The following is a 26,767-nucleotide window of genomic DNA, read 5'->3' on the forward strand; positions in this document are numbered from 1 at the left end:
TGTATTAATTCAAAGGATGGTCATACATATTCATGAATGGGCGGAGGGGGGTTCTGTGTTATAGGTTATCACCACAGACAATCAGAGTTTTACAGGTTTCCCACGCTATTACATTTTTACCTTGTATTTATTGGTTTCGACGACAAAATGCCACGTATTTAAAACAGTAGTGATGTATGTTTTAATTTTTCGCGCGGTATGATGAAACCACCCCCCTCGCAGTGGTAATTTGGTTTAGTCTGATCTACTGCTCCGATTCTCTCATCAGTCAGTCAGTCAGTGAGCGCGCGCGCGTGTGTTTACGTGAGTTCTACTATAACAGCTTCAGCCCCCAAAACAAACATACACTCGGGATTTTTATAGGAGGTAAGTGTTTTTACCTGTCTTCTAAAAGCATTCATTTGTATTTGAAAGTCTAATGGACTAGTACGTATATTTAAGTTTATATATTTGTATAGACTCCTTTAATTAATTTGTTTGTTAATTAGTTTTTTGACGAGTTTTCCCTTCTGCAGTATTTCTAAAGTATTCCACAACTAGGCCTAGTCCTTATTTTCTGGTCGTTTTTCACGTATTAAGTTTTTTCTTTTCTTCGTAATAGTCATTAAAGTTGATTTGATCTAATGTATTGCAAAATATTCCATTATTGTTTTGTTTTTTACAAATATATTAATACTACTTAAACTGATTTATAATCAAACACTCCATCATAAGCTTAATCTTCTGATCATTTTTGTAAATATTGAGCATTTTTCTCTATACATGAACTTTAAAGTTGAACTTTCCACAGAGACCACTCCACTGTTGTTTGTAATATAGAATAAGTGCAGAACCTTTGGTTAACTTTTCATTTGATAAATCAATTCTGTTATTCTAAATCTGGAAGTTAGGCTGATTTCTGTTTCTGAAAGTGATTTTGAAACTTGCTATCTACAGTTACTTTCTCACCCATCAAGTTGCACTGCATGTTCTTTCATATAAATGGTGAGATTGTGGTGTATGAGGACTGTAGTACAGACATTGAGCTTGTTTTAATGCACAAGATTAAATATGGTTCATAGATGGGGGGGGGGGGGGGGGAGATTATATATATATATATATATATATATATATATATATATATATATATATATATATATATATATATATCATCAAATGCAGTTGAATTGAACTTTTGTTGTGTGAACGGTTCAGAAAGGAAAGCAGTTTGGAATTTAATTGCGGATATAACAGACTCACCCTCTGACAAGTCTAAACACGAATGCACATTCAACGGGCAGAGAGGTATGATGGTTCATGACTAGATGAGTGATTTTTTTCCCCCCAGAGCCACAGGTGGGTGGAAAACCGGCTTTTGACTTGTCCTCGGATCCTAGTAGTTGTTGAAGCCTTGGGATTGCCATTGGGCAATAACTCAAGGTTTCTTGAGGAACTTCATTTCGCTTGAAGTGCCTGATGTATTGCTTAAATACACCATCACTGGCCTCCATTTTTTCCTTGTCAAACGAGCTCATCATGCAGTGCAACCTGTTACCCTGAGGCTTAACTGCATCTGTTTTCACTGGAATTCTTCAGAGGTGTTCAGAGACACGACAGGGGAACGAAAACTCCTTAAGCACATAGTCTGTTGTGTTTGGAACATCGTGGTTGTGCTGAAGATTTATTCTTGCTTTGAGGCTCAAGTGATCCTCCTTTATCAGTCCTTATAAGTGACTTTTCCAGTCTGAAAAATGCACGCTTGAAGATTGATTTACAGTTGTTGTTCTCACAGAGCACGTGCACGTCTGAAAGTTTGGTGTTAGTGTGACAATATTCAACTAAACAAACATTCAGTTCTATATTTAAAGGGATACTCCACTTTAAAATGAAAATTCTGTCATCATATACTCACCCTCATGTTGTTTCAATCCTTTATGAATTTCTTTCTTCTGCTGAACAGAAAGGAAGATATTTAGAAGAATATCAGTAACCAGACAGTTTCTGGTCTCATTGACTTCCATAGTATATTTTTTTCCTACTATGGAAGTCAATGAGACCAGAAACTGTCTGGTTACATTCTTCTAAATATCTTCCTTTCTGTTCAGCAGAAGAAAGAAATTCATACAGGTTTGAAACAACATGAGGGTGAGTATATGATGAGAGAATGTTCATTTTAAAGTGGAGTATCCCTTTAAAATGAATCAAATCAAATTGAGAGAAAATGCATTTATTTACCCTAATATTTTTCTTAATTTTTTCACACTATTGTTCCAAAACGGTTAGAGTGTCTTTTTTTTCCATATTTTCGAACACAAAAGGAGAAATTCTAAAGAATTTTCCATGCCCTTTTTCTTGAAACTGCTATAAACGTAAACCAAAGCTTTCAAGCTTCAAAAACGATGCAGAAGTATCGTGAATACTGTGACTTGGTTGCTTTTTTGCAAGACTTACGATAACTTATAAACAGATGCTATTTAGTTATTCACTACATTTCTTGATGTTAGTTCATGGAAGACGTAGGAATCATGCAGTGAATCTTTTGAATTGATTTTATCTGGTTCACAAAACCAGTCTGAATGATTTCTTCACAAATTGAACGATGTGGTTCTTAAGGTGTCATTGTTACAGTGTAATTATATATTTACTGAGTAATATTAAGCAACTACATGTACTTATTATAGGTTTAGGGTAAGATTAGGATTTTGGTTGCATGTAATTATGCAACCCAATCCTGTTCCTGTAGATCTACCTTCCTGCAAAGTTCAGTTCCATCCCTGATCAAACACAACTGAACCAGCTAGCTAATATCCTCACGAGCCCTTAATAATTACAGACGGGTGTGTTGGATCAGGGTTGGATCTGAACCCTGCAGGCAGGAAGATCTCCAAGAAGATTGGGCACCCCTGCTTGATGCCCAGTACATATTGTACGATTTTGTGCTGTCCCAGACGAAAGATGACCAATCGTGGTGATGTCTATGGTCGTGGTTCTACGTCATACAGTGAGAGAGGTTCAAAGACGGCCGTTGTCACGGTCTTGCTACCAAAGATATCCTGCGATAATTTTCTGACAGTGTCAGAAATTTAGCATGATGATCTTACAGTGTGTTTGCTGCTACGATCTACGTTTACTGACTAGCCAAAAAAACTTCAACATGAAATGACGTATTGTAGAGATGCACTGATTACAATTTTCTAGGCCGATTCCGATTTCCGATTTTTATTGAGTTTGACCTGCCGATACCGATTTTAGCCGATTCCGATTTCATTTTTTGTAACCACTTTACAGCACACACAAATATATTTTCTATCTTTTCTTTAATAGAACATTTTGCATAGAACATAGAACATGTCTGAACAGATAATCACTATAACATAGAACTATATAAATTACTCCTGGCGTGGGAAATTCACACACATCTGAAGTGCAGTGTTATGGAAGAACCATTTCCTTCTTTTCACATCCAATATCCAACATTTTTTTATATATATATATATATATTTAGCAAACTAAACTTCTGTAAACAGGTAATGGCAATAAAATAATATATAAATAACAAATAAAAATAAAATAAATATAGCCTTGCAGTATAAAGATATTTCTCAAAACACACACACACTCGTACATCAATGGCAAGTTGTTCTTCGCAAACAGAAGCATTTCTGCTTTGTCTCCAGATGTCTGTATGTTTCTATAATAATATGATATAGTTAAATATAGCTTCAACTCTTTCAGTTTTTATCTAAAAACATTTTCCCAGAACGTTTGAGTTAGAATAGTTTATAAGAGCACAATTATGAGCATAATGAGACTGTAAAAGCAGTCTTACCTTTTCAGCGTGATGACGTTTAATTTTCCCGACTGCCTAGTCCCATTTAGCCACTTGTTAGCAACCGCCTTTTTCAAGACACGGCTTCAAAAAATCACGAGTGGGGTAATTCTGATGCTTTTTATTTCGTTGAATAAAACGTTAAAGTGTCTTGAGCTTGTGTTCACCACAAACCTTATTTCAGCCATTTAACCAAAATCCCATTTAAAAAAAATAACTTTTGACTTCAAGTTGACGCACAGTCAGTAGCATTGATTGATGTGATTGTTGATGTGATACTGGATCGAATGCATCCTTTTTTGAGGATTGAAACTGAAGCTTGTTATTGAATTGAACAGTGACTAGCACAGTCTTCATAATTGTGTTGCATGGTCGGAAGGCAAACTGTAAAAAAATCCCTGTTAAATTCACGTTAAAAACTGGCAGCTGTGCCAGAAATTCACTGTAAAAATAAAGTGTCAGTGTTTCCGGTTTTACAGGATGCCTGCATATTGTACAACGTATAACAGTATATTTCATTTATAGACCTAATGCTAATATACCTTCTAAAATACCAAAATCTGCCCTTTTACCTTAAAATGTTCTGATAACCACCACAATAATACAGGTGGCACAATAGAAAGCCACATGCTAATCAGAGTTCATTGTGAGCGGACTGTTCATAAAACATGGTCAATACAGGATCATACAGACAGAACACCATCAGGGTGACACACATGACACTAGAATAACGCAAAAAAACGAAATAACTGAATGTAACACAAAACACACTAATGTACGCAACTGATTACAGCAATAAGAAAGGACAAGATTATTTATAAAAATGTAATCATATGTGATGTGTCATTACCTAAAACAAGGGACTTCTGGGAATGTTTTTTTTTTTTTATCATAAATTATAGTTTTTATTTCCAGAAGCCATAAACTGACAATATTTTACGGTAAAATCACATGTAACATGTTAAACTATTTACAGTTTTTCACCGTATATAAGTTAACCAATTTACAGGAGCATTTTTACAGTATTATTTTTTTGCAGTGTTTAGAACTGTTATTTTAGTTTTGATTCATATACTATTATAGTTTGTATTAATATTTTGATTTATATTTTTATTAGATTTGTTATGTTGTTATTTAGGTTTAATTTTTTTGTTTCAGTTTTATTTAATTATTTATTTATTTCCAGTTAGTAATTTTAGAGCTTAAACTTAGCCTGTTTAAACTTAACTCAACTTAAACATATTTATTAATAAAGTTTTTTTTTCTAATAGCTTTATTTCAATGAATTTAAAGGTACAATATGCAAGAATTTTGTGTGCGACTTTTGTTTGTTTTGTTTTATTTTAATAAAGTACGAGTCCCAGTCACACCGACCCCTGTCTTCTTCCTTCCTGACTCTTGAACCTCATCACACTTTTATTTCATTAAAATGAATTAACCGCAAGAAAAGTAAGGTTTAATACTAAATTGGTTATCATAGATGTTATGTTACTGTATGTCGAATTCATTGTTGTGATAACGCGGCGCAGTTTTACGTGTTCTAAACAATTGTTGTAAAAGTACATTCGAACATACCCACTTCATTTGCAAAAATACTGATTAATCTTTATGTATAACACATGCTATATTTATTTACATGGCCATAAACACCAGACGTGATAAACAATGTCAATAAACTAAACACAAATCAAAGCAATAATACTTCCCTTACATAAACATAACTATTACCGAATGCTACATTTGGAAAATATAAAATTAAGCATGCTTTGTCGACAGAACCAGCTGCAATCGGTAAAGAATAAATGTGTTCCATAACGACTGCAAGAAACAAGCTAACGTTTGTTGCTTGATAGACGCTACAACTACAACTTCCGCATTTGTCCAGGACTCGTCGCAGTACGAGCGGAAACCGAGGGTAACGCGGATATGACGCAATTGACTGGCGACTCCCAGCTCCCCCCTGCTCTAACGCCCCGTTTCCTTGGTTAAAATCGCAATTTTCTCACGATTTAAAAATAGTTGGAAACATTTGGGATATTGTAAGTAATCAACTTAACAAAATATATAACACTGGCCTTGAGATTATGGGATATTTTAATGCAAAATTCTTACATATTGTACCTTTAAATATATATATATATATATATTATTAGTTTTATTTTTTTATTTAACAATAATATCCCTGGTTAGGAACAACATGAGCTTAAATAGATGACAGAATTTTCATTTTTGGCTGAACTGTTCCTTTAAGAGGTCTTGCATTTGCACACTCAGATCTAGACTGGCCCAGAGCAGAGGTCTCGAGACAGGTCACATTTAATCTGATTAATTGATTTAAAGATAAACCCCCTTAAATCCCACCCAGTAGAGAATTTGTACCAACTGAATCTTTGGCAGGAGACGTGTTTACTGGCAAACCCTCTCAAATTAGTGGCATTTTGACAATGTCTGGTGCTGATGTAAATATAACAGGGCTCAACAATAAGTACGCCCCAGATGGTCTAAAGTTTGTTTCAAGGCCAGTGCTTACAGCTTTTGATGTGCTTGGGTTTGTTACCATTCATACTTATACATTTGGTTTTGTGGGATTTTTAAACGTTTTTGTGATTTTCTGATTTTAAAAGGCCACCACAGTTAACTCAGGTGTTCAGCATATATGTCATACAACAAAATTTCAACAAAACAACTTTCATAGTTACATTATGGTTAAAACTCCAGCATAGGGATGCTCCGATCAGGATTTTTGCAGCCAATACCTACTACTGTTTTCTAGTCATCATGATCGGCTGATACGAATCCCGATCATTCAAGCTGTATATTAAGTGATATATAAGCTCTCTGTTTACTGTCACTGTCGTTAACCCCTTACACCCTGAAGGCATTTTTAATGATTTCACATGATTTCAAATGGCAAACTTAAAAGTAATGGCTTATAACTCTACAAAAAAAGATTTAACATCAAGTACATGGTGGTATTGTACTTGACAGACAACCTTTCAATTTTTGAAAAAAAAATTGATTATGTTTGGCGGTTCTTATGTTACAACACTGCTGAGAAAACCCCAGAAAAAGTGATGCAATTTATTGATATATTTTGTTATTATTCATGCTTGACATGATGACTATTTGAACAAATCAAGTGTGGGCTTGTTCACAGTTATCTGGATTGAAACCACGGTAGCCTTTTTATCACAAGTCCAAAAACCTCTCCAAACAAGTGATTTGAGTGTTATATTGAACATAAAAACTACTTAGCCCACATGGGTAAACACAACAGAATAAAGCATTACAATATTAATAAGTACATAATAAGTAACAAGTAATAAGATCCTGGGTGAGTTGATGAGTGATGATCTTGCAGCGCTCTTTCAGCAGTGCGCTCCTATTCTTTGGCCCCAGCTGTAAAACAGTGTCCGGTTGGTCTCGACACTGTCCCTACACTGTAAAAGTTGAGAAAGAGTTAGTTCAACTCAAACCGTTTGAGGAAACCGATTGCCTTAAATCATTTAAGTTTATTAACTCAAACAATTTTTTGTGATTTGTGTCCAAGTAACTCAATAACTTATTGTTAGGATAACTTGGGTAAATAAAGTTAATAGTACTAATTCCATTCAGTTAATATAACTTAAATCTATGAGGTACACTGTAAACCCGAATAAGTTGGCAGAACTCAAAACATTTAAGGCAATCAATTGCCTCAAATTTTTTACGTTCTGAAATTCAAATTTTAAGTAAGCAGAACTAGCAGATTTTTATTTTGTACTTAAACATTTCAAGTTAAGAACAATTAAAATGTATGAGTACATTAATTCATACAATTAACTTAAAACTTTCATGTAATCTCAATGTGAACACTTTTATTAGTATAAACTTAGTTAGCTTTAAAAAGCTAATCTGCTAACATACTAATTTGCTAACATATTAGCAATAATATGTTATACAGAAGCACTTGCTGTATGAGCGCAACAATATAAAGGGATTATTTGCTCTCAAATCAAGCTGCATGCACCACTAGTTACCACGTAACTATCCTAAAGCCAACATTAACAGAAATTCTTCTAAATTAGCATAACAAAACATTAATCACTACTAAATCTCACACTTAACATTAATCTTACACAAAAAAACCACATTATATTACACTTAATTTTAGCATTTACTCTCCCTTTCGAGTGCCATCGGCAAAGCATGCTGGGAAATAGACATCCCAGCCGTTTCAGTTAAACTTAAGTTCGTCTAAATTAAAATAAATAATTTCATAAAACTCAAAACAATGAAACAGGTCAGTTTACTTAAAATATATCAGTTCTGTGAACTTGAAAGAAAAAGAAAGTGCTAAATACTCATAAAAGTTAATTTGACTGAACTAATTAGTTTAATTTAAGTTTGTCCTACTCAAACCAATAAATTATTTTGAGCGTTAGGGTTTACAGTGTACCCACCATACCAGAGATCCTAATACTAGCTAATGTTTCATGAAGTTACAAAGCAGAATGTGGCGCCAAAGCCTCATCTGTCTACTGTTTACATGCGCTGCCTTCGGTGGCAACTTTTTACGGTTTTATGTCATCAAATTGCGATCGGTTCATGAGATCGGCCAAATTTAGTGACTACCGATCGAGTCATACAACGTGATTATCGGCTGATACCAATCTGTGGCCGATCGATCAGAGCATCCCTAGCAATTGAAAAATTCAGCTCTAGGCTAATAAAAAAAAAAAGATTTTTAATTAATTTACCCCCACAAATGATTTTGAATGAATATATATATATATGTGTGTGTGTGTGTGTGTATAAAATATTTTGTGTACATTTTCTGTAAATAAAAAGTTGTGTAAATTATTTTGGTCAATTTTGAACTAACACAAGGGAGATATAGTGCTTCTGTTAATTGATCAAAATAATTCCAAATTGTACGTTGGCCTGGACGACATTATAGTCTATCTATATACACTACCGTTCAAAAGTTTGGGGTCAGTAAGATTTTTAATGTTTTTAAAAGAAGTATCTTCTGCTCACCAAGGCTGCATTTATTTGATTAAAAATACAAACAAAAACAGTAATATTGTGAAATATTATTCCAATTTAAAACAGCTGTTTTCTATGTGAATATATAGTTAAGTGTGATTTATTCCTGTGATCAAAGCTGAATTTTCAGCATCATTACTCCAGTCTTCAGTGTCACATGATCCTTCAGAAATCATTCTAATATGATGATTTGATGCTCAAGAAACATTCATTATTATTATCAATGTTGAAAACAGTTTTTCACAATTCTTTGATGAATAGAAAGTTCAAAAGAACAGCATTTATTTAAAATAGAATATTTTCTAACATTATAAATGTCTTTACTGTAACTTTTGATCAGTTTAACTCATCCTTGATGAATAAAAGTATTGATTTATTTTATTTCTTTCCCCCAAAAATAAAATTAAAATTCTTACTGACCCCAAACTTTTGAACGGTAGTGTACATTTATTGTGTCTATTATATCTTCTAATTACATCATTAGAGGTGTGTAGTTAATTTAATGTTTGTTTGTTGTCAGTAAGTCAAAAGTGTCTTTCTTCTGTGAAACACAAAAAGAGATTTAAGGCAGAACAAATCATTCACTGTCATTGTGTGGAGAAAAAAAGAAGAAATAAAAGAAAAGGTGACTGTCCCTCTGCCTAACATTCCTTTAGTGTAACACAGAAGAAAAAGTCAAACAGGTTTGTAACGACATTAGGGTGAATAAATGACAGAATATTTTTGGGTGAACTATCCATTTATCAAGTCTTCAACTGTGCTTCCATTATATTTGACTTTCAGGAAGACTAAAAGCTTTTTTTTTTCACTGGATGCCATGTATAGAAATGAGACAAAACCCATGAATCAAACTAAAGAAGTCAAGACTAGCAGCTGGATTCCCCTGAGGCTGTAGTGGTTAACAGTTACTGTAGCCTAGTTTATGTGTCTTGATTCACAGGTGTGACTGTCATGCTCTGAATCACCTGAAGGTAAAACGTGCCCAGTAAACCCAGTGTGAGAGAGAAACCGCATAATAACAGCCAATGGCTAATGAATATCCAGAGATGTATGTATACAGTTGGGACATATAGTATACATTAATACTATATATGATATATTTGAACTTAAACGTGTGAAAATCTTAAGACCAGTTGGTTAAAAGTAATCACAAAAATGCATGGTTTTTGAAAAAATCTTTAGCATAATTTGTTTACAGATGCCAATTGGTTGGATATGCCATTTATTGCAATTACATTCATACATTTTAAGTTTTTGTGGGTTACCATACAGCATTGTAGAATGGGAGCAAATGGAAGAGTAGGGTTAGTTGTGTATCCACAGCACAATGTTGAGGTTTTTCGGTTCAGTAAAAATCGGAGCAGGTGGAATTTGGCAAATAATGTGAGGAATGCAGCGGCGGCCTGTAATGTTTTCACAGGTGAGCTTATGTACACTGTGAAACTCACTATAGCAGGAAACGTGAAGCTCCACAAACACGATAACATCACCCAATAATATTCACTACAGGATCGGCGAGACTCATTGTTTACGAGTTTGGCGTTAATTTAATTATTACATAATTGCATGTTTATGTAATCTGACTTGACTGGGCGGATTGTGCAATGTAATGAGCTTTTATTGCATGGCTGAAGTGGGGGTCAAGTTTGCATGAAATATGAGAGCAGGACAAAACCTGTCTAGACATTTTATTTACCTCAGTGTTTCCTTTTTTGTCTTGTTTTGCGTCTTAAAATATGAGAAAAGAACATTAGCAGATATCTCATCATAGAGCTAGTCATTGTTAGTTTTGTTTTGCTTGGTAGTAGTGCTACTGCTATGGACATGATTTATATTTCAAATCATGCAGTTTGTTGACGAGAGGTGTGCTTTTAATTCTCAGAGCAATCTTACGTATGATTTTCACCTGGCAGACGATAAAATGGCCATACAAATCCCATAGGCTTTCATTGCCATATCTATACAAGCCATATATATATCAGAATATCATAGCAACTTGTGGCAATAACTTTCTAGAAACCACATAGGCCTAGTTACTTGGAATACAATAGCAACCGTATAGCAAATCCCTCATTAAGTTTGTTTGTGTTCTTCTGCAGATCTTCAAAATGAAGGAGCCAGTACCTGTGAGAGCAAAACATCTTGATTAAAAAGAGGCAAGTGTGTGTGTGTGCATGCATGTGTGTACGTGGATGAGATGTCTGTCCCTTCCAAGCAAGAGAGGACAGTGTGCGTCCTTCTTCCCACCAAGGAGACATTGGACATCACAGTGGGGGTAAATAAGCTCTTGTAATAGGTCTTATTTTGATTTGGATCATGTCTTCCTCATGTTTGCATGTGAATCTGTCATTGACCTATGCACTATGAATGTTAAGAAAGCAATAACCTACTCAAGGCTTTATATTGTAATATACTGAACATAAAATGTAATGTTATGTAAAATTCACTGTCAGATTCACTGTCAAATCAGTTTTTTCTTTTCTTTCAAGCTGAAAGCAACAGGTCAAGAAGTGTTTCAACGTGTCTGCGAGCTTCTCGGGGTTAAAGAGCTGCACTACTTTGGATTGACTTTAGTTAAAAGTAAGGATTGATGCTTTCCAGTTAAAGTGTATGTCAGTCTCAGTAGAAATGTGTATTTGTATTGTATGTACTGCAAATGTAAATGTAAACCAAAGTAGAGTCTTTCACTGAATGCTTTCAAATGCAAAAGCTTACATCCCAAGGCCTTCTGGGTTTTGCCCATTCTAGCAATGGATATAATGCAGCTTAATGACAGTCTTCAGAAGGGTTAAACACCCTAACCTTATTCCCAGGGAAATATAAATTAAATCTGTTTAAAACTAATGTTGCATTTAACATTTTCCAGTTGTTTTGCAATTCCGTTAAGGCTTTCTCTATTAAGATCTAATCATTCAGTCTCTTTTTGCTCTCTTTTCCAACCCCTTATTCAAAAGCCTCATTCCATCCTCTTGAATACCTTTTTATGATGTTGTGTCACTCTCCTCTCGGACAAGAGTGTCTTTGTTTTTGTGTATTTGAGGGCCGGTGACCCCTGAGGCCTGAAACCGAGGTATATTAACTTTAAGCCTGGAATTCACCATGATTCACCAGTTCAGGACAGAGAGGCAGCGGGAGAGAGCAGTAGAAATTGGCTGAGCATTTAGCAGGGTCACAACCTTGTTGAGATGAACCTCAGCTAGATAGACAATGAGTCAGAACGAGTTTGAGTCATGTGGCGAGGGAGTTAGCGATGTGAAGTTAGCAGTGATAAAGGATGGATAAACTGAATGGAATGTGAACTTGCGCTCATTCGTCTCTCTTACCTAAAGTGTACACGTACATTTTGGAAACATACAATATCACAATGTATTGACATCATTTAAGTTAAACTTAGCACGGATACTCTGAATTCTCGTAATTTATCATTTAAATAAAATAATTCATAATTAAAATATACAAAAATAAAATAAAATATATATTTAGATTATATTCATAATCATTCATAATAAAACAAATATTGAGGACAATAATAGAATATAAATATATTTAGGATAATTTATGCTACAAATATTTTGGTAACACTTTACAATTAATTTCATTTGTTAACATTAGTTAATGTATTAATTAACTAACATGAACTAACCACGAACAATACATTTGTTACTGTATTTGTTTATCTTTGTTAACATTAATTAATAATACAAATCTAGCTGTTCATTGTTTGTTTGTGTTAGTTCACAGTGCATTAACTAATTTGAACAAATACAACTTTTGATTTTAATAATGTATTAGTAAATGTTGAAATTAACATTAACAAAGATTAATAAATGCTGAAGAAGTGCAGTTCATTATAAGTTCGTTAACCAATGTAGTTAAATGCTAACTAATGAAACCTTATTGTAAAGTGTTACCAATATTTTTTTAATAAAATACTTACTTATTTTACAAATATATTAAATAATAATAATAATAATACATGTTCTTTATATAAATAATACATATAACTTTATGTAATGTTAACAAATTGAAATTTAGTGTAAAGTGTTATCATTTGCATTTTAGATTATATCAGTGCATTGATATTGTACATTTCAGTGTTTGATAATGTATGTGTGCTTGATTTCTACGTACACATTCCTACAAATACTAATGAGGTCACATTGGCAAATCGAATAAATCACACGGACTACTCAAATGAAAAGGATGTGCTAGAAATGTTGGTTCTTAACTCTTTGGAAAAAAAAAACATTGATTTATTGGTCTTAGCTAAATCTCCTTTCATTTTTCCATTGTGACATTTATTTGAACCATCTTAATTCCATTCTTGCACAAGCTCCCTTTTAGAAGTGTTTACACGATTTACTCAAAGCGCTGGAATTCTTTTGCACTCGCGATTGCTTTGGCATGAGACTGCTAGTTTTTACTGCGGTAAGTTTTGTCTGCGGTTAGGGCTGTTGCATACCGGGCCGTGCGTTCACCAATGGCTGAACGGGTCTTTTCATTCCAGTCGTCTCCCTAATTGAGGTCATTGTTGGGCAGATTTCATGCATGAATTCATGATGCCATTGTTTGCACGGCGAGAGCATTTACGCTTGTTTCCTGTGTGTCCTTTCTGGGCTGTTTCAGACAATGAGCACATCTTTCTGGACTTGGAAGAGAAACTTGCCAAGTATTTCCCCAAGGAGTGGAAACAGGACTCGGGGAAGGTGAGCATATCACGGTCCTGCTCCTAAATGGACATCATTTACTCTGGAATTCATGTCTATTAACACCAAAATCACTATAAAAAAGCACTAGAAAGTATCAGGTCCCATGGCAATACCATCATGGTAGTATCATGGTATTCTTGCAAGTGCCTTGGTTCATCAATGTGCTGTGATATTACCATTTGTTTCCATCACATTATTACTGTACCATTTGTTCCATGTTCCCTGTGGTCATCAGCGCGGTTACAGTAAAGAGAAACACTAGTTGGCCATTCGGGATGTGGGAGTGACTTCATAATGAGGGGGTTGCCACAGTAACCTAGTCAAGCCTGTTCTTTCTCTCTGCAGGGGTCGCTGAGGAGGTCAATCCCTCCCCTGCTCTGTCTGAAGGTCCAGTACTACGTGGAGAATGGCAGACTCATCTGGTAAGACACAGGCTTAGAGATTCCCCAACGTTTGAAGGGAGGAACCCTCTCCTTGGCCTCTTTCCTTCATTAGGTTTAATCCACCAGGGGGGTGAGGCCAGTTTGAGTGGGCTTGTGATCTTGGCTTTTATGTGGTTTGTCTTTGAAAGCTTTTTTATTATTGTTAGGCAGGGCAAGTTGTCCCCCTCATTTGGGTGTGGTGTAATTGAAAACTGCTCATAATGAAACTGAATTTAGCTTCAGGTTTTATGTCATGTGGAAAATGGCAACGTGGAGGATTTTGAAGACTGTGTGGATAGTCTTTTATTAAATTCCTCTTTAAATTAATTTGTATGTGTCATATTTAGTCTTGCATGCTTATATTGAAGTTGATAGTTCTCCTAAAGATTTGTAATCTTGTAATGCACTACCGTTCAAGTGTAGGGTTGGTAAGATTTTTTGTTAAATATTAGTCTTTATGCTCTAGTCTTTAAATAGTCGTTTATGCTCACCAAGGCAGCATTTATTGAATCAAAAATTCAGTAAAAACAGTAATATTGTGAAATATTATTACAATTTTAAATGACAAATAACTGTTTTTTATTTGAATGTATTTTAAAATGTATTCCTGTGATGGCAAAGCTGAATTTTCAGCATCATTACTCCAGTCTTGTCACATGATCCTTCAGAAATCATTATAATATTCTGATATCATTCCAAAGATTCTCTGATGAATGAAAAGTGCCAAACATCTTAGAAATCTTTTGTAACATTATAAATGTCTTTACTGTTACTTTTGATCAACTTTGATCATCAATGTCTCCTTGCTGAATAAAAGTATTGGTAGTGTATATTAGTGGTTTATCAGTTTCAGTGTGGCATTTTTTTATAATATTGATCATTATATTGATTACTTACCATCAGTAGACATTTTATATTATTTATTAATATAAAGTATACAATTTTTTCTACCATGTTGTCAAAATACTAACCCCTTAGCCAACTAACCATCTTTTCTGCTGTATGATGCTTGATTTTACTGCTTTTCTAGCATGTGATGTCTCTTATATCTGATATTTTTTAAAACATGCAAAAGCATACACAGTATAACATTCATCATAATATCAGTTATCTATAACATAAAAATAATTATTGCTAAAACAAATGAATATCTGATGTTCAGTTGGTTATTGTGTTGTTTATTTATTTTTTCTTCCTTTTTTTCTGTGTTCTCAGTGAGCGTAAAGCGAGAAAACTGTACTACTATGACCTGCGGGAACGTGTCCTGCGCTCAGAATGCAGACAGCAGGAGGAAGTGTATTTCCAGCTGGCAGGATACGCCTTACAGGCCGAACGCTCTGACCACCTCAGTCACGGACACGCTATGTATTTCCAGCCCAAAGAATACTTTCCACCCTGGGTAAATCTTCATTAGAGTGTCTAAAGTACAATCACATACATTTGCATTCAAGCAGGTGGCGCTTACTTTGTTTTTAAGTTTAGTTAGCATATGTTGTATTTTGGATGCTGGTATGCTGATGTCCCACCAGGCTTCTTAATTAAACAACTTTTTAACTAGCAATCATTTCTTGGACCTGAAAGACCATGCTGGTTGACAAGCATTTTTTGACAAGCACCAATCTTTTCATGTTGTTTTTTTTACAGCAGGGGTTTGATTAAAGTTTTTGTAAAACTAATAAAGCATGGTGAGAGCCCACACTCGTTTCATAATCACGCATGTCCCGTGTCTGATCTCTTACAGATAATTGCGAAGCGTGGCATTGACTACCTGCTGTGTCACGGGCCCAAGGTTCATAAAGAGCTGTGGGGGATGTCCTCTCGTGACGCTATCCTGCTCTTTATCAGAGAATCCTGCCGCCTGGAGGATGTCCCAGTCACCTTTTATCGCCTACAGAAGGTCAGAGGTCATGCATGGTTATCAGAATGTCTTGCTGTAGGTCAAGACCTTCTCAGCTGTGGTATGTAGGGAGGATTTGAAAAATGTCTTCATCAAAGTGGAGGTTGAAAGTGAAGTCATTTCTGTAAAGTGGAACCAAAGGAATTGCAGTGTGCTTGTTTGAGTGATATTGCAACATTATCTCAAGTTTTGTGAGTTTGGGGCAGAACTGCCTGTTCATCCAAGCAATGTAAAACCAAGAGTAAAACCAACTGTTTGACAGCAGTTATTGGTTTTGCAATTCCAATTTTTAATTTGCAATTAAAGGGGCATAAATGATACATTATGAACTGTGAAAATACACTATACACTACCATTCAAATAAAAAAAAGAAAAGAAATGACTACTTTTATCATGGTTTCCACAAAAATATTAAGACAACTGTTTTTTTGTTTTTTTTTACATTGATAATAATAAGAAATGTTTCTTGAGCAGCAGATCAGCATATTATAATGATTTCTGAAGGATCATGTGACACTAAAGACTGGAGTAATGATGCTGAAAATTTAACTTTGCCATCACAGGAATAAATTACATTTTAAAATATATAAAAAATATTTCATAATTTATATTTGACTATTTTTACTGTAATTTAGCCTTGGTGAGTATAAGAGACATCTTTCAAAAATGTAAAAAAAATTATAATAATCTTACTGACCCTAAACTTTAAACTATAAAAGTAGTATACAATAAATATATCAGAATATTTGTTATTTTATATTAGAATATATAATTATATAGATTTGACTAATTGTATTAATATTTAATATTAACACTGTTTCATATTTCGTTAAATTATTGATCTTTTATAATATTTATAGTATGTTCAATGTTTTGATGTGTGTTAATCAGCCTATGTCTCTTTCCTGAAGGACAAGAAAGAAGAGAAAGGCTCAGCTCTCCTTGGACTGACTCTTCGAGGAATGCAAGTGTATCAGGTGTGCTTTTGTGGCGCTTATGTGTGTTCGTTATGCAGCATTCACAAGATTATATCGTTGGAGGTCATTGAGTGGCTGTATTTTGAATGGAACTGCCTCTGTGTTTTTGCACAAATGGCCATAGCTTTCTGACCACATATGAGATGTTTTAACAGTAAAAATAATAAGTCTTGCCACTAAAAACAGGGGAAAGACTGGATGCACCAACATTTCAGCAGTGTTTGTTGCATGTCACCTGAAATAGTTTAAGTCTGAAATAGACCTCTTTTCGCTGCAAAACACATTTGAATGCCCTGCTTTGTTGTGCATCATTCTGTGATTCATTGCAGTCCTGTGTTTTCTCTTTGAGCCGGTGCCAATCACAATGATAGAGCTCTCCAGAAAGGCCTGACTGGAATGCATATATTTGACGGTTCAGTCCATAAACAGGGATTTGGAGTGCATGCCTTTCCCTTGAATCCTCTGATCTGCCTGCTAAAGCGTCTGGGGTTGGATTAAACTAAGGGCCCTGTGTTTAAGAGATCAAAGACCCAGTGTGTTGAGGCCCTGACCCCAACCTTTAAATGGGTTCCCCTTCTGCTTTGATAAAAAAAACAGGATTTATATTAAATGTCTTTCTCACACTGCCAAATAAGCCTATATTACATATGATCTAACACATTTAGTCCATAGTGGGAGGTTAGTGTATACATGTTTGTATATTTGTGGCAAGTAGGGTTGGGAGATCTCATTGTTGGTCAGAAAGTTTCATTTTCAAAAAAACATTCCTGTTGGAATGGTCTGAAAATTATTTGTAATAGAATAACAAATGATAAAATTCTATAAAAATTGTATTTGTACTAGGGGTTGCACAGAGTAGTCGAATAGACAAGTTTAATGCTCTGCCATGATTTGTGACGCTTTAAGCTTGACGTTGGCTAGTCGCTGATCATGGCCTATAGAGGGCGCAACTGGATAAGAAATATTTGAAGTCCACTTTTACACACCGTTTCCAACAGTTAAAATGAGAAAGAAATGGATACTCCGAGAGCGTTACACAAGATATGTTTGATTATACCATCAAAATTGATTGGGCGAATGCACATTTTAATCAGCTTATTGTACACTTAAGTTATTTGCCGTTCTAAACGAATGCGCTGCTGCATTGTAACGCACACATACAGACAGTAGCTGTTCTGAAACAGAAACATTCAGTAGCGCAGAAATATATTTTCAACACTGTTCTGTGACTTATCAATAAAATAGCTTAGAAACTGAAAAGTTCTAGCCTATATTTCTTAGTTACTAAACCCACAGCTTCACTATTAGTCGAGAGATGCTGCCAGGTATAATTAATTTACACACAATCGCTCTCTTACTAATGCATTCATATACATATAATCTTTACTGTGCTACTTTATCTGTATCTGACTTAAAATGAGCAAAATCTGTGCGAAATATAACGACCCAAAGGCAAAATAACTGTTATAAGCTATTACGTAGGAGCAATAGTAGGCAGCAATGTGTCATATGCCATAGATGTGCACAAGGCGTTCGAGTCTGAGCTCGAAGTCCAGACTTATTTGTTCATTAATGACATCATCAGTGACTAGTCGACGTCAACTCAACTTTAATCACATAAATGTCTATTTAACAAATCTCTGAAGTCGTTCAACCCCTAATGTGTAATAAAGGCTTAAATCAGTGTACTAAGTACTAAAAGAATCAGCATTGAAATCATAAGGAACCTGAACCATTTAGTGAAATCAGAATCTGAACCATTTAATTTTCTTACAATTCTCGTGTTTCCAGAGTATTCCATTTCACTTGACAGGTGGCCTTGTTTTATTTTGCAGGAGGTGAACAATATGCGTGATCTGCTGTATGATTTCCCCTGGTTTCACGTGGGAAGACTCACCTTTCTGGTAACATTTAATGTTACTACTTGTTTCATTATTATGTCATTATTATGGATTGTGGTGCTTGAACATCTGCTCTGATGTTAAAAGTTACTTTACGTATACAGAGTTCTCTCTTCTGCTCTCTGCACAGGGGAAGAAGTTTGAGATCCAGCCGGATGGTTTGCCCTCAGCGAGGAAGCTGGTGTACTACACGGGTTCGGCTTTTCGTTCTCGACATCTGCTGCTGCATCTGAGCTCCTGTCACCGATTGTATCTCAGCTTGCAACCTTCGCTCAAACACCTGCGCCAGCTAGAGGAGACAGAGGGTGTGTGTCCACACAATATTCTTCTCACTAATTATGGCCCAAGGACAATAAAGATAAAGATAAAGATATTACTATATTGTTGGAATCACTTTCAGAACTATTGTTTTTCCAGCTGATGAACGATAAATCAGAATCAGAATCCATCCTGCGTTAAAGAGCTTGAGCATTTAAAGCAGCAGACGATAAAACTACAGTGCATGGTTAGAATTAACAGAACGATGTCGTCCGCTGGTGTGGAAACTAATATAGTTATCTTTATAGTTATCGTTCTTGGTGTGAACGGGTCGTTATAGTATGATTTAGTTTTGTATTTCTTCTCAGTGGAGTTTTTTTGTCCAAGATTTTGTCCAAGATTATTCTCACAAAAACATTTGTCACATTTCAGACCAAAATCAAAAGGGGAAAAAATCTAATTATATTTTATACATAGAATATGAAGCATTTTTAGGTTCATAAATGAGGTTTTGCATTGCCACAGTATTTTTGATGATGATTATAGCACATTTCCCCAGTTGACATCACTGAAGTACATCTGGAGTCTGAACGTTTTACTTTTCGTGTGTGTGTGTGTGTAAGCATTCTCATTACTGTAATACATTAATTGTATGTATTTATTTTTGCTGCAATATAGTACCATAACACATAATTACTTCACAATTTTAATAATGTCTTTATTTTCTTTTTTGATTATAGTAATGAGTATTGAAGAAAAGTTGTCAGTAAAATAATGTCATAATACAAAAAAAAATCTTAATGGACGTGGAAAATAGTTATGGGAAAAAAATAGGTTTAATTTTCAGAACACAAAATATAGTTTATTCATTAATATTCTTTTTCCTTGACACAGTCACTTCCGGCTTCTTGATTGTAATTTTTTCCCTTTAATTCTGTTGAAATCAGGCCCAGATATGTTCTTGACTGGTTTGTGAGAATCATCACAGAACTGTTTTACCATGTCAGGCTGTTTTTGACGATTTGTTTTTCTCCCTCTTGGGTTGCAGAGAAGAAGAGGTATCGTGAATCGTACATCAGCGATGAGCTAGACCTGGATCAGCCGTGCAGCGAGGGCAGTCCCCGTCTGTCTCGACACTCCACCAGCAGCTCTGGCATTGAGGCGGACACCAGGCAACGCAGCGTCTCCGTAGAGATGGTTTCCATGGAGGAGAAGGAGAAGTCTTTCATCTCCGCCGTCAGTCACGGCTCCTCTGGGATCGACACAAGCAGCAAAGCTCGGACTGATGAAGACGAGTGGCAGGAGGAAGGTGAGGGTCAAACATGTCACCCTAAAGTGACATGTTGATAAAAAATAAAAAAATGAGATGAGAGGAATGGCGTTGTCTCTCAATTATATAGTTGGGTAATTATATTGTATATAATTTTGGTGGCATCATGGAGTCGCTATCAATATATGGGTTATTGGAGTTGCTTTTGAATGCGCACTCGCTTTTTACTCTCACTTTCCAATTCACGCATACTCTGTGCATAGGGCGTAGCGTTACTGACCACACATTTTACAATTTGGATTTAGGCTTTGGGCACATGCCTACTTTGTGGTTGTTTTGCAACAGAATAAAATGTCACTCTCATCAGTTTGACATGGTCTGCTGACAGATGGGCATTGCTGGGATTCCTCACATATGTAATGCTGGAAAGACATGTTGTTGTGAAGTTATTTAGTCTATTTGCTTGGCGTGCAAGTCATTGTTTTCATTCTCTTAAGATGTCACGTTCTCACTGACAGTGAGAGTGTTTCTAAATCTTTAGGTTAAGCACAGTTTAAGCTAGACGGACAGTTTGTGATGAAATCTGAATGTAGATTTGCAGGAGATGGTGAAGGAGCCCGGGGAGGTTTCTGTGGACGACCCTGTGGATATCTTGCGACTGGCTGAGCTACTGGAGGGCGTGTCTGTCGACTGTCCTACCATCCAATCAGAAAAAGAGTTTAAAGGTGATAAAAAACACACAATTTCATATGGGGTTCTAAATCCAATGCATCCAAGCTGACTTCTGATCATCTGATCTACATCATTCCATCTGATTCCGATTCACTCCAATTCTCTTCGTTTTCAACATATGCCCTGGTGAAGTTACTGAATGCATAGGAAATGTGTAAATCATGTAGGGAGTCCATGCAAAACACTACTGGCAAGTGAGTGATTAGTGCAAGATTAATGTAATTATATAATGATAACATATTGATCATATAATTCATTACATTTTATTTAGTTAGTTTATTGAGACCCTCGCATCTGTATGTCAAACTGCTTATTACAATAACCCTTCCTTGTAGTCCTGGAGTGTCCTTTATTTATTCATGGGTTGAATTGGAAGCCAGACGCTCTAAAAGATGGACGAAATACTTTTATGATCCACTGGTAGCATGGTGTAAATCAGTTTAGGGAGCACTGTTTGTTTTTTGTCTTTCAATTTGTATGTACACTACAGTTCAAAAGTTTGGGGTCGTTACAATTTTTTTAATATATATTTTTGAATGAAGTCTCAAACCAAGTGATCATGAAACATTTCTCATTATTATCAATGTTGAAAACAGTTGTGCTGCTTAATATTTTTGTGGAAATTGCCGTGATACTTTTTTTTCTGGATTATTTGAGAATTTATTTGAAAAATTTTATTTACTGTCACTTAATTTGATCAATTTTAATGTCTTTAATGTCTGTTCTTTAAAAAAAATTAAAAAATCGTATAGACCCTTAAATTTTGCTTGTACAACTTCTGTTTTCAGTTAAAACGGTGTCGTGTAAGCGGCCCCTAAATTAATAACGAATGATTTTTACAACACCAAAACAACCTCTGTTCCATTAATTTCCTATTATCACTGTAAAGCTACTTTGAAACAATATGTATTGTTAAAAGCGCTATATAAATGGTGACTTGACTTGACATCGACCAAAAATCAATGTGTCAAAATGTCAGATCTGTGCATTAAGCCTTAAAGTGTAAATTCAGTTACCCTTTTTGACAGTTTTTAGTTGTACATACTGTATATCAATACTTTGAATATAAATATAATCTCATCCTGTAACTTCTGTTTCCAGGTCTGCAAATGAGTTCAGTTACAAGCGACGTCCAAACGGACCTTTGTGATCCAGATGGCACGAAACAGGTATCCTGTCTTCTCCCATCTTTCTCTTTTCATTCTTTCATCATGTCACTACAGTAATTGCTCTCATCACCCACTGCAGGTTTCGAATCAGAAGACTCGTAACCCGGCCGACCGCTACAGTCTGAGCCTGGACGACGTGCGACTGTATCCCCCTCTTCTCCCGCTGGGAACGGCATCGGTTCCAGACACCTCCCTCAGCTACACGTTTGGGCTCCCACACACCACGACCAGCCCATGTCCAGACAAAACTACTTTCTGTGTCCAGCGCTCCACGAACTGTGTATCTCTGGACCTGCTGGACGATAACCAGCTGCTGGAGCTTCTTCTATAAGACACTGAGAAGACTGCAGCTTTCTGTTGTCTTCCTGTTCATGCCATTAAACTGGACAGCAAAATGAAAAGAAAACAGAAGCATTAACAGGACACATTTTCAACAGGACTTTCATCAAAACAGCCATACACTTAAATGTGTTTTCTATGCTGTTCAACAGCAGGGAAATATGAACCATCGTGGGTTGTTTTACAAATTATACATGCAGAATTTTTGGTTGAACTTTGTACAGAATTTGTTAATGGATAATCTTACAACGAGCAAGGCATTACGGCACTAACACTGTGTCCTATAAAGGCGTGATGCAAAAAAACAACTAATGATAAAAAATATATTTCTTCCATGTAAATTCGAAATGGTCGTAACCACACTGAGCAAAAAGAAGCCCCTCCCATTGTGGACTTTCGTCGTGGACACACCTTGTTAAGACATAGTGTAACAGTTATGCTACAAAGTGTGTGGAGGAGCTGAATTAATACGGACAGAAGCTGCCAGAATAACCAGTTCTCTAAAAGGAAATCTTATACCTTCCTTTGAAGTCGGCATGAAACGAAAGTTGCGATAGTCTTTTCTTCCCCATTGTGACGTATATCAGAGTCAAACGGCTTCTCAAACGAAATAAAAATGTAGGGCGGGACTTGATTTTTTCTGTTGCGTATTGATTGGATCGTTGGATGGTTGTGGTTTGCTATTGGTCGATTTCATGTGACTGACAGGTTGTCCCGCCCTCACGCCAGCAAACACATCATCAGAGAAGAGAAGAGATTCCGCTGCAAGAGGGAGGGGAATTTATTATGATTAAAGATTACAAGGGCACACAAATAAAAAAAAATATAAAAAAAATTCAATTAAACAATTTTGATTTCTTGGTGGCTTTAAATAAACACTTGTAACTTGGAGTTTGTCTGGCCAGAGATTCCCTTAATGTTGTAGATTTTTACTGGTGCGTCATTTCTGTCAATACATAAACTCATTCAGCCATGTACAACAGTGCAGTGGTTAATATCAAATTATGACACAAGAGTTTTTCTACTGCATTTTGAGTCACGCTAATCTTGCTCCATCATTCAAAGACACTGAACTTGCACCGCCTGATCTCCTGTTTCAAAGAACCATTGTGTACAGACAATACTCATGTTCCCAAATTACAAAGCATGTGTGAACCCGCTCAAACCAATAATCAGGATTAGAAAAGAAAGTTAAAAGGTCAAACCAAAATATTCCATGTGTGTTTTTTGCCAGATCTAACCATTGGTTTAATAGGTTATGTTATTTTCCTATCCAAGTAATGCAGATCTGAGATGAACTTCTGTAACGATATAAACAAAGATTATTTCGCTGTATATATAGATCAATGTTTGTTTGATTTTGATCATTACAAAATGCACATCAAGCCCTCAGAGGTTGTGTACATAGTGATAGGTGTCATTTCTTCATCTTGTAAACACACAGTGAAAGGAAAAACACTGAGAATGAATAGTATAACTAAACTTAGCTGGAATCTGTCAAGTTTTCCCCCAGTTACACAGAGATGAGGCTTAAGCTAGTCCCAGACTAAAATGCTTTTTAACTGAAAACAACTTGCACTTACATATCTTAAAATATCAGTGCCATTGTTTTGTCTCAAGATGCAACAGTAATGTTTTTTTCTAAGGCAGATTTATAAAACCTACTTAAATGTCATATAACTTAATCTAAGCCCTGTCTTTGAAACCAGGCCATTGTGTGTGTGTGTGTGTGTGTGTGTGTGTGTTTATTTTTTTTAAAGGTTTTTATTTTTTTAAAGATTCATTATATATAAATATAATAAACTGATAAAGGCAATTAGCATAACCATAAGGGTTAGTGATATGATTGGTATAAATAGTAATTGTATTTTAACTCATCACTGTGTATTTTCGGTTCAATAGCTATGACATTGTTCTATTATCATTATTTAGGAGTAAATTATTGACGCAAAAAACGTTCTGAGATTTGAATGCTTTGAATGATTTGAATCCGATTCCTGAAAGATTGTTCTTTTGAGTTGAATGGTTGTTTTAATTCACAGATCTTGAGCCAGCTGCATGAACTGCTAAGACTAGTCTTACAAGTTAGTCATCAAATTGATTTATTTAAGACTGTTCATAACTTTTTTCCAAGTCAGATACATAAAAACGCACATTAGCCAAATTTGATACCGAAAAGTAAGACTGACTGTCTAACTGCTAGGTCATACTAGATCTTAAGACACTGTCTTGACATAATGGCCGTTTATGCAATTGATTCATGCTATTCTGTCATCCTTTAGCCTACTCACCCTCATGTCATTAGGACTTTCTGAATGTTTTTTCTCAATACAATAGAAGTCAGTGGTAAACAAAACTGTCTGGTTACCAACATTCTCCAAAATACCTTCTTTTGTGTTCAACAGAAGAAAATCAGTTGGAGGTTTGAAATTAAAATGAATACAGAATTTGAATCCCTTTAAGAGCTTATAGATGATCCATTCTCAATCAGTCCGAATAGTTCGGCTGCGTCCGAAATCGCATACTCTCTTGAGTAGGTACTTATTTTGTAAGTACTTTGTGACCACTAATAAAGTATGTTCTGTATAGTGAATGTGTGTAGTAATGTAATCTGGATGTGACCTACCAGTTGCTTCGCTTCACTGCCATTCACAAATCCTCCCCCCGTGGCCTCATGGGATAGTAAAGTCTCCATTGTATGCACACTTCAGAATCTCGCTGCATGCATGGAATACACGGATGACATACTATGCCAGCATCTGCTAAATACAGCTCAAGAACACTGAAATCAGAATGGAAGCTGCGTCCGAAATAGCATAGGCTACTCTCTTGAGTAGGTACTTATTTTGAATAAGTAATTACTAAACGACCGCTAAAAAGGTTCTATATAGTATGAATGTGCGTAGTATGAATGTAATCTGGATGTAATACATTTGCCATGTTGTGATTATCATGTGACCTACCAGCGTCATTATTCCTTGAAATAACTTAGTAAGATCAACCATGAGCAATACATGTGTTATTGTATTTGTTAATGTTAGTTAATATCAATACAGTTGTTTGGTCACTTTACTTCACAGTGCATTAACTAATGTTAAAAAATAGCCTACAACATTTTATTTTAAAATGTTTTTAACGCATTAGTAAATGTTGAAATTAACATTAACAAAGATTAATAAATGATGTAGAAGTTAAGTTCATTTTTAGTTTGTCAACTAATGCTATGATACTTTTCTCTTCTGCTCACCAAGACTGTGGCTACTTAATCAAAAATACAGTAATATTGTGAAATATTATTACATTCTATAGTAAAATGTAATTTATTCCTTTGATCAAAGCTATAATTTTCAGCATCATTAGTCCAGTCATCAGTGTCACGTGATCCTTCAGAAATCCTTCTAATATGCTGATTTGATGCTCAAGAAACATTTATGATTATTATCAATGTTGAAAACAGTTGTACTGCTTCATATTTTTGTGCAAACAACTATATCATTCAAACATTTGTGGTAAAATTTAAAAAGAGAGAAATTAATACTTTTATTCATCAAGGATGTCTTAAATCGATCGAAATTAACAGTCAATGACATTTATAATGTTACAAAAGATTTATATTTAGTAAATGCTTTAATAATCTTAATTTAATAAATGCAAATACATGCTGGTCATTGAACTTTCTATAAATATCTAAAATCTTTCTTGGTCTTTTTTTTTCTTTTTCAGATGCCTCATGGGAATTTAACGGAGCATATGAAGTGGTTTGCAATACCATGGCTTCTGACCTGTCCTGATTGGTTCTTGATGTGTTTACGGTTCATTATATAAAATTATTTTGGTAACACTTTACAATAAGGTTCATTGGTTAACATTAGTTAACTACCTTAGTTAACATGAACTAAGAATGAACTGCACTTCTTCAGCATTTATTACTCTTAGTTAATATTAATTTCAACATTTACTAATACATTATTCAAATCAAAGGTTGTATTTGTTAACATTAGTTAATGCACTGTGAACCAACATAAACAAAATTAAACAGCTGGATTTTTATTAACTAACATTAACAAACATGAGTAAATACTGTAACAAATGTTTTGCTCATTGTTAGTTCATGTTAGTTAATACATTAACAAATGTTAACTAATTAACCTTATTGTAAAGTGTTACCATTATTTTTTGTTCTTTGCAGCTTTTTGCTGCCTCTTTGATCACACATACATCACGGAGACGTCTATTTGATGTGCGTTTACATCTGGA

General features: G+C 35.1%; 1 protein-coding gene across 1 annotated transcript; it reads left to right on the forward strand.

Moving 5' to 3' along the window:
* Positions 1-278: 278 nt before the first annotated feature.
* Positions 279-22,853, forward strand: LOC311279388 (FERM domain-containing protein 6). Its single transcript, XM_084390843.1, has 14 exons — positions 279-366; positions 10,936-11,111; positions 11,326-11,416; positions 13,463-13,542; positions 13,891-13,967; positions 15,183-15,366; positions 15,709-15,864; positions 16,776-16,841; positions 18,677-18,745; positions 18,873-19,047; positions 20,049-20,309; positions 20,864-20,995; positions 22,104-22,171; positions 22,251-22,853. The coding sequence occupies exons 2-14, from the start codon at positions 11,034-11,036 to the stop codon at positions 22,500-22,502; spliced, it is 1,689 nt and encodes a 562-aa protein (XP_084246969.1). The 5' UTR covers positions 279-366; positions 10,936-11,033; the 3' UTR covers positions 22,503-22,853.
* Positions 22,854-26,767: the final 3,914 nt, after the last annotated feature.

Source organism: Rutilus rutilus, assembly GCF_951802725.1.
Source record: "Rutilus rutilus genome assembly, chromosome: 20".
NCBI lineage: Eukaryota > Metazoa > Chordata > Actinopteri > Cypriniformes > Leuciscidae > Rutilus > Rutilus rutilus.

Excerpts from the sequence above, each read along its gene's own strand:
- LOC311279388 (XM_084390843.1), top strand. The coding sequence starts at position 11,034 with ATGTCTGTCCCTTCCAAGCAAGAGAGGACAGTGTGCGTCCTTCTTCCC. Across the intron at positions 15,865-16,775 it reads CCTTTTATCGCCTACAGAAG|GACAAGAAAGAAGAGAAAGG; the intron begins GTCAGAGGTCAT and ends TCTTTCCTGAAG. Across the intron at positions 19,048-20,048 it reads CCAGCTAGAGGAGACAGAGG|AGAAGAAGAGGTATCGTGAA; the intron begins GTGTGTGTCCAC and ends CTTGGGTTGCAG.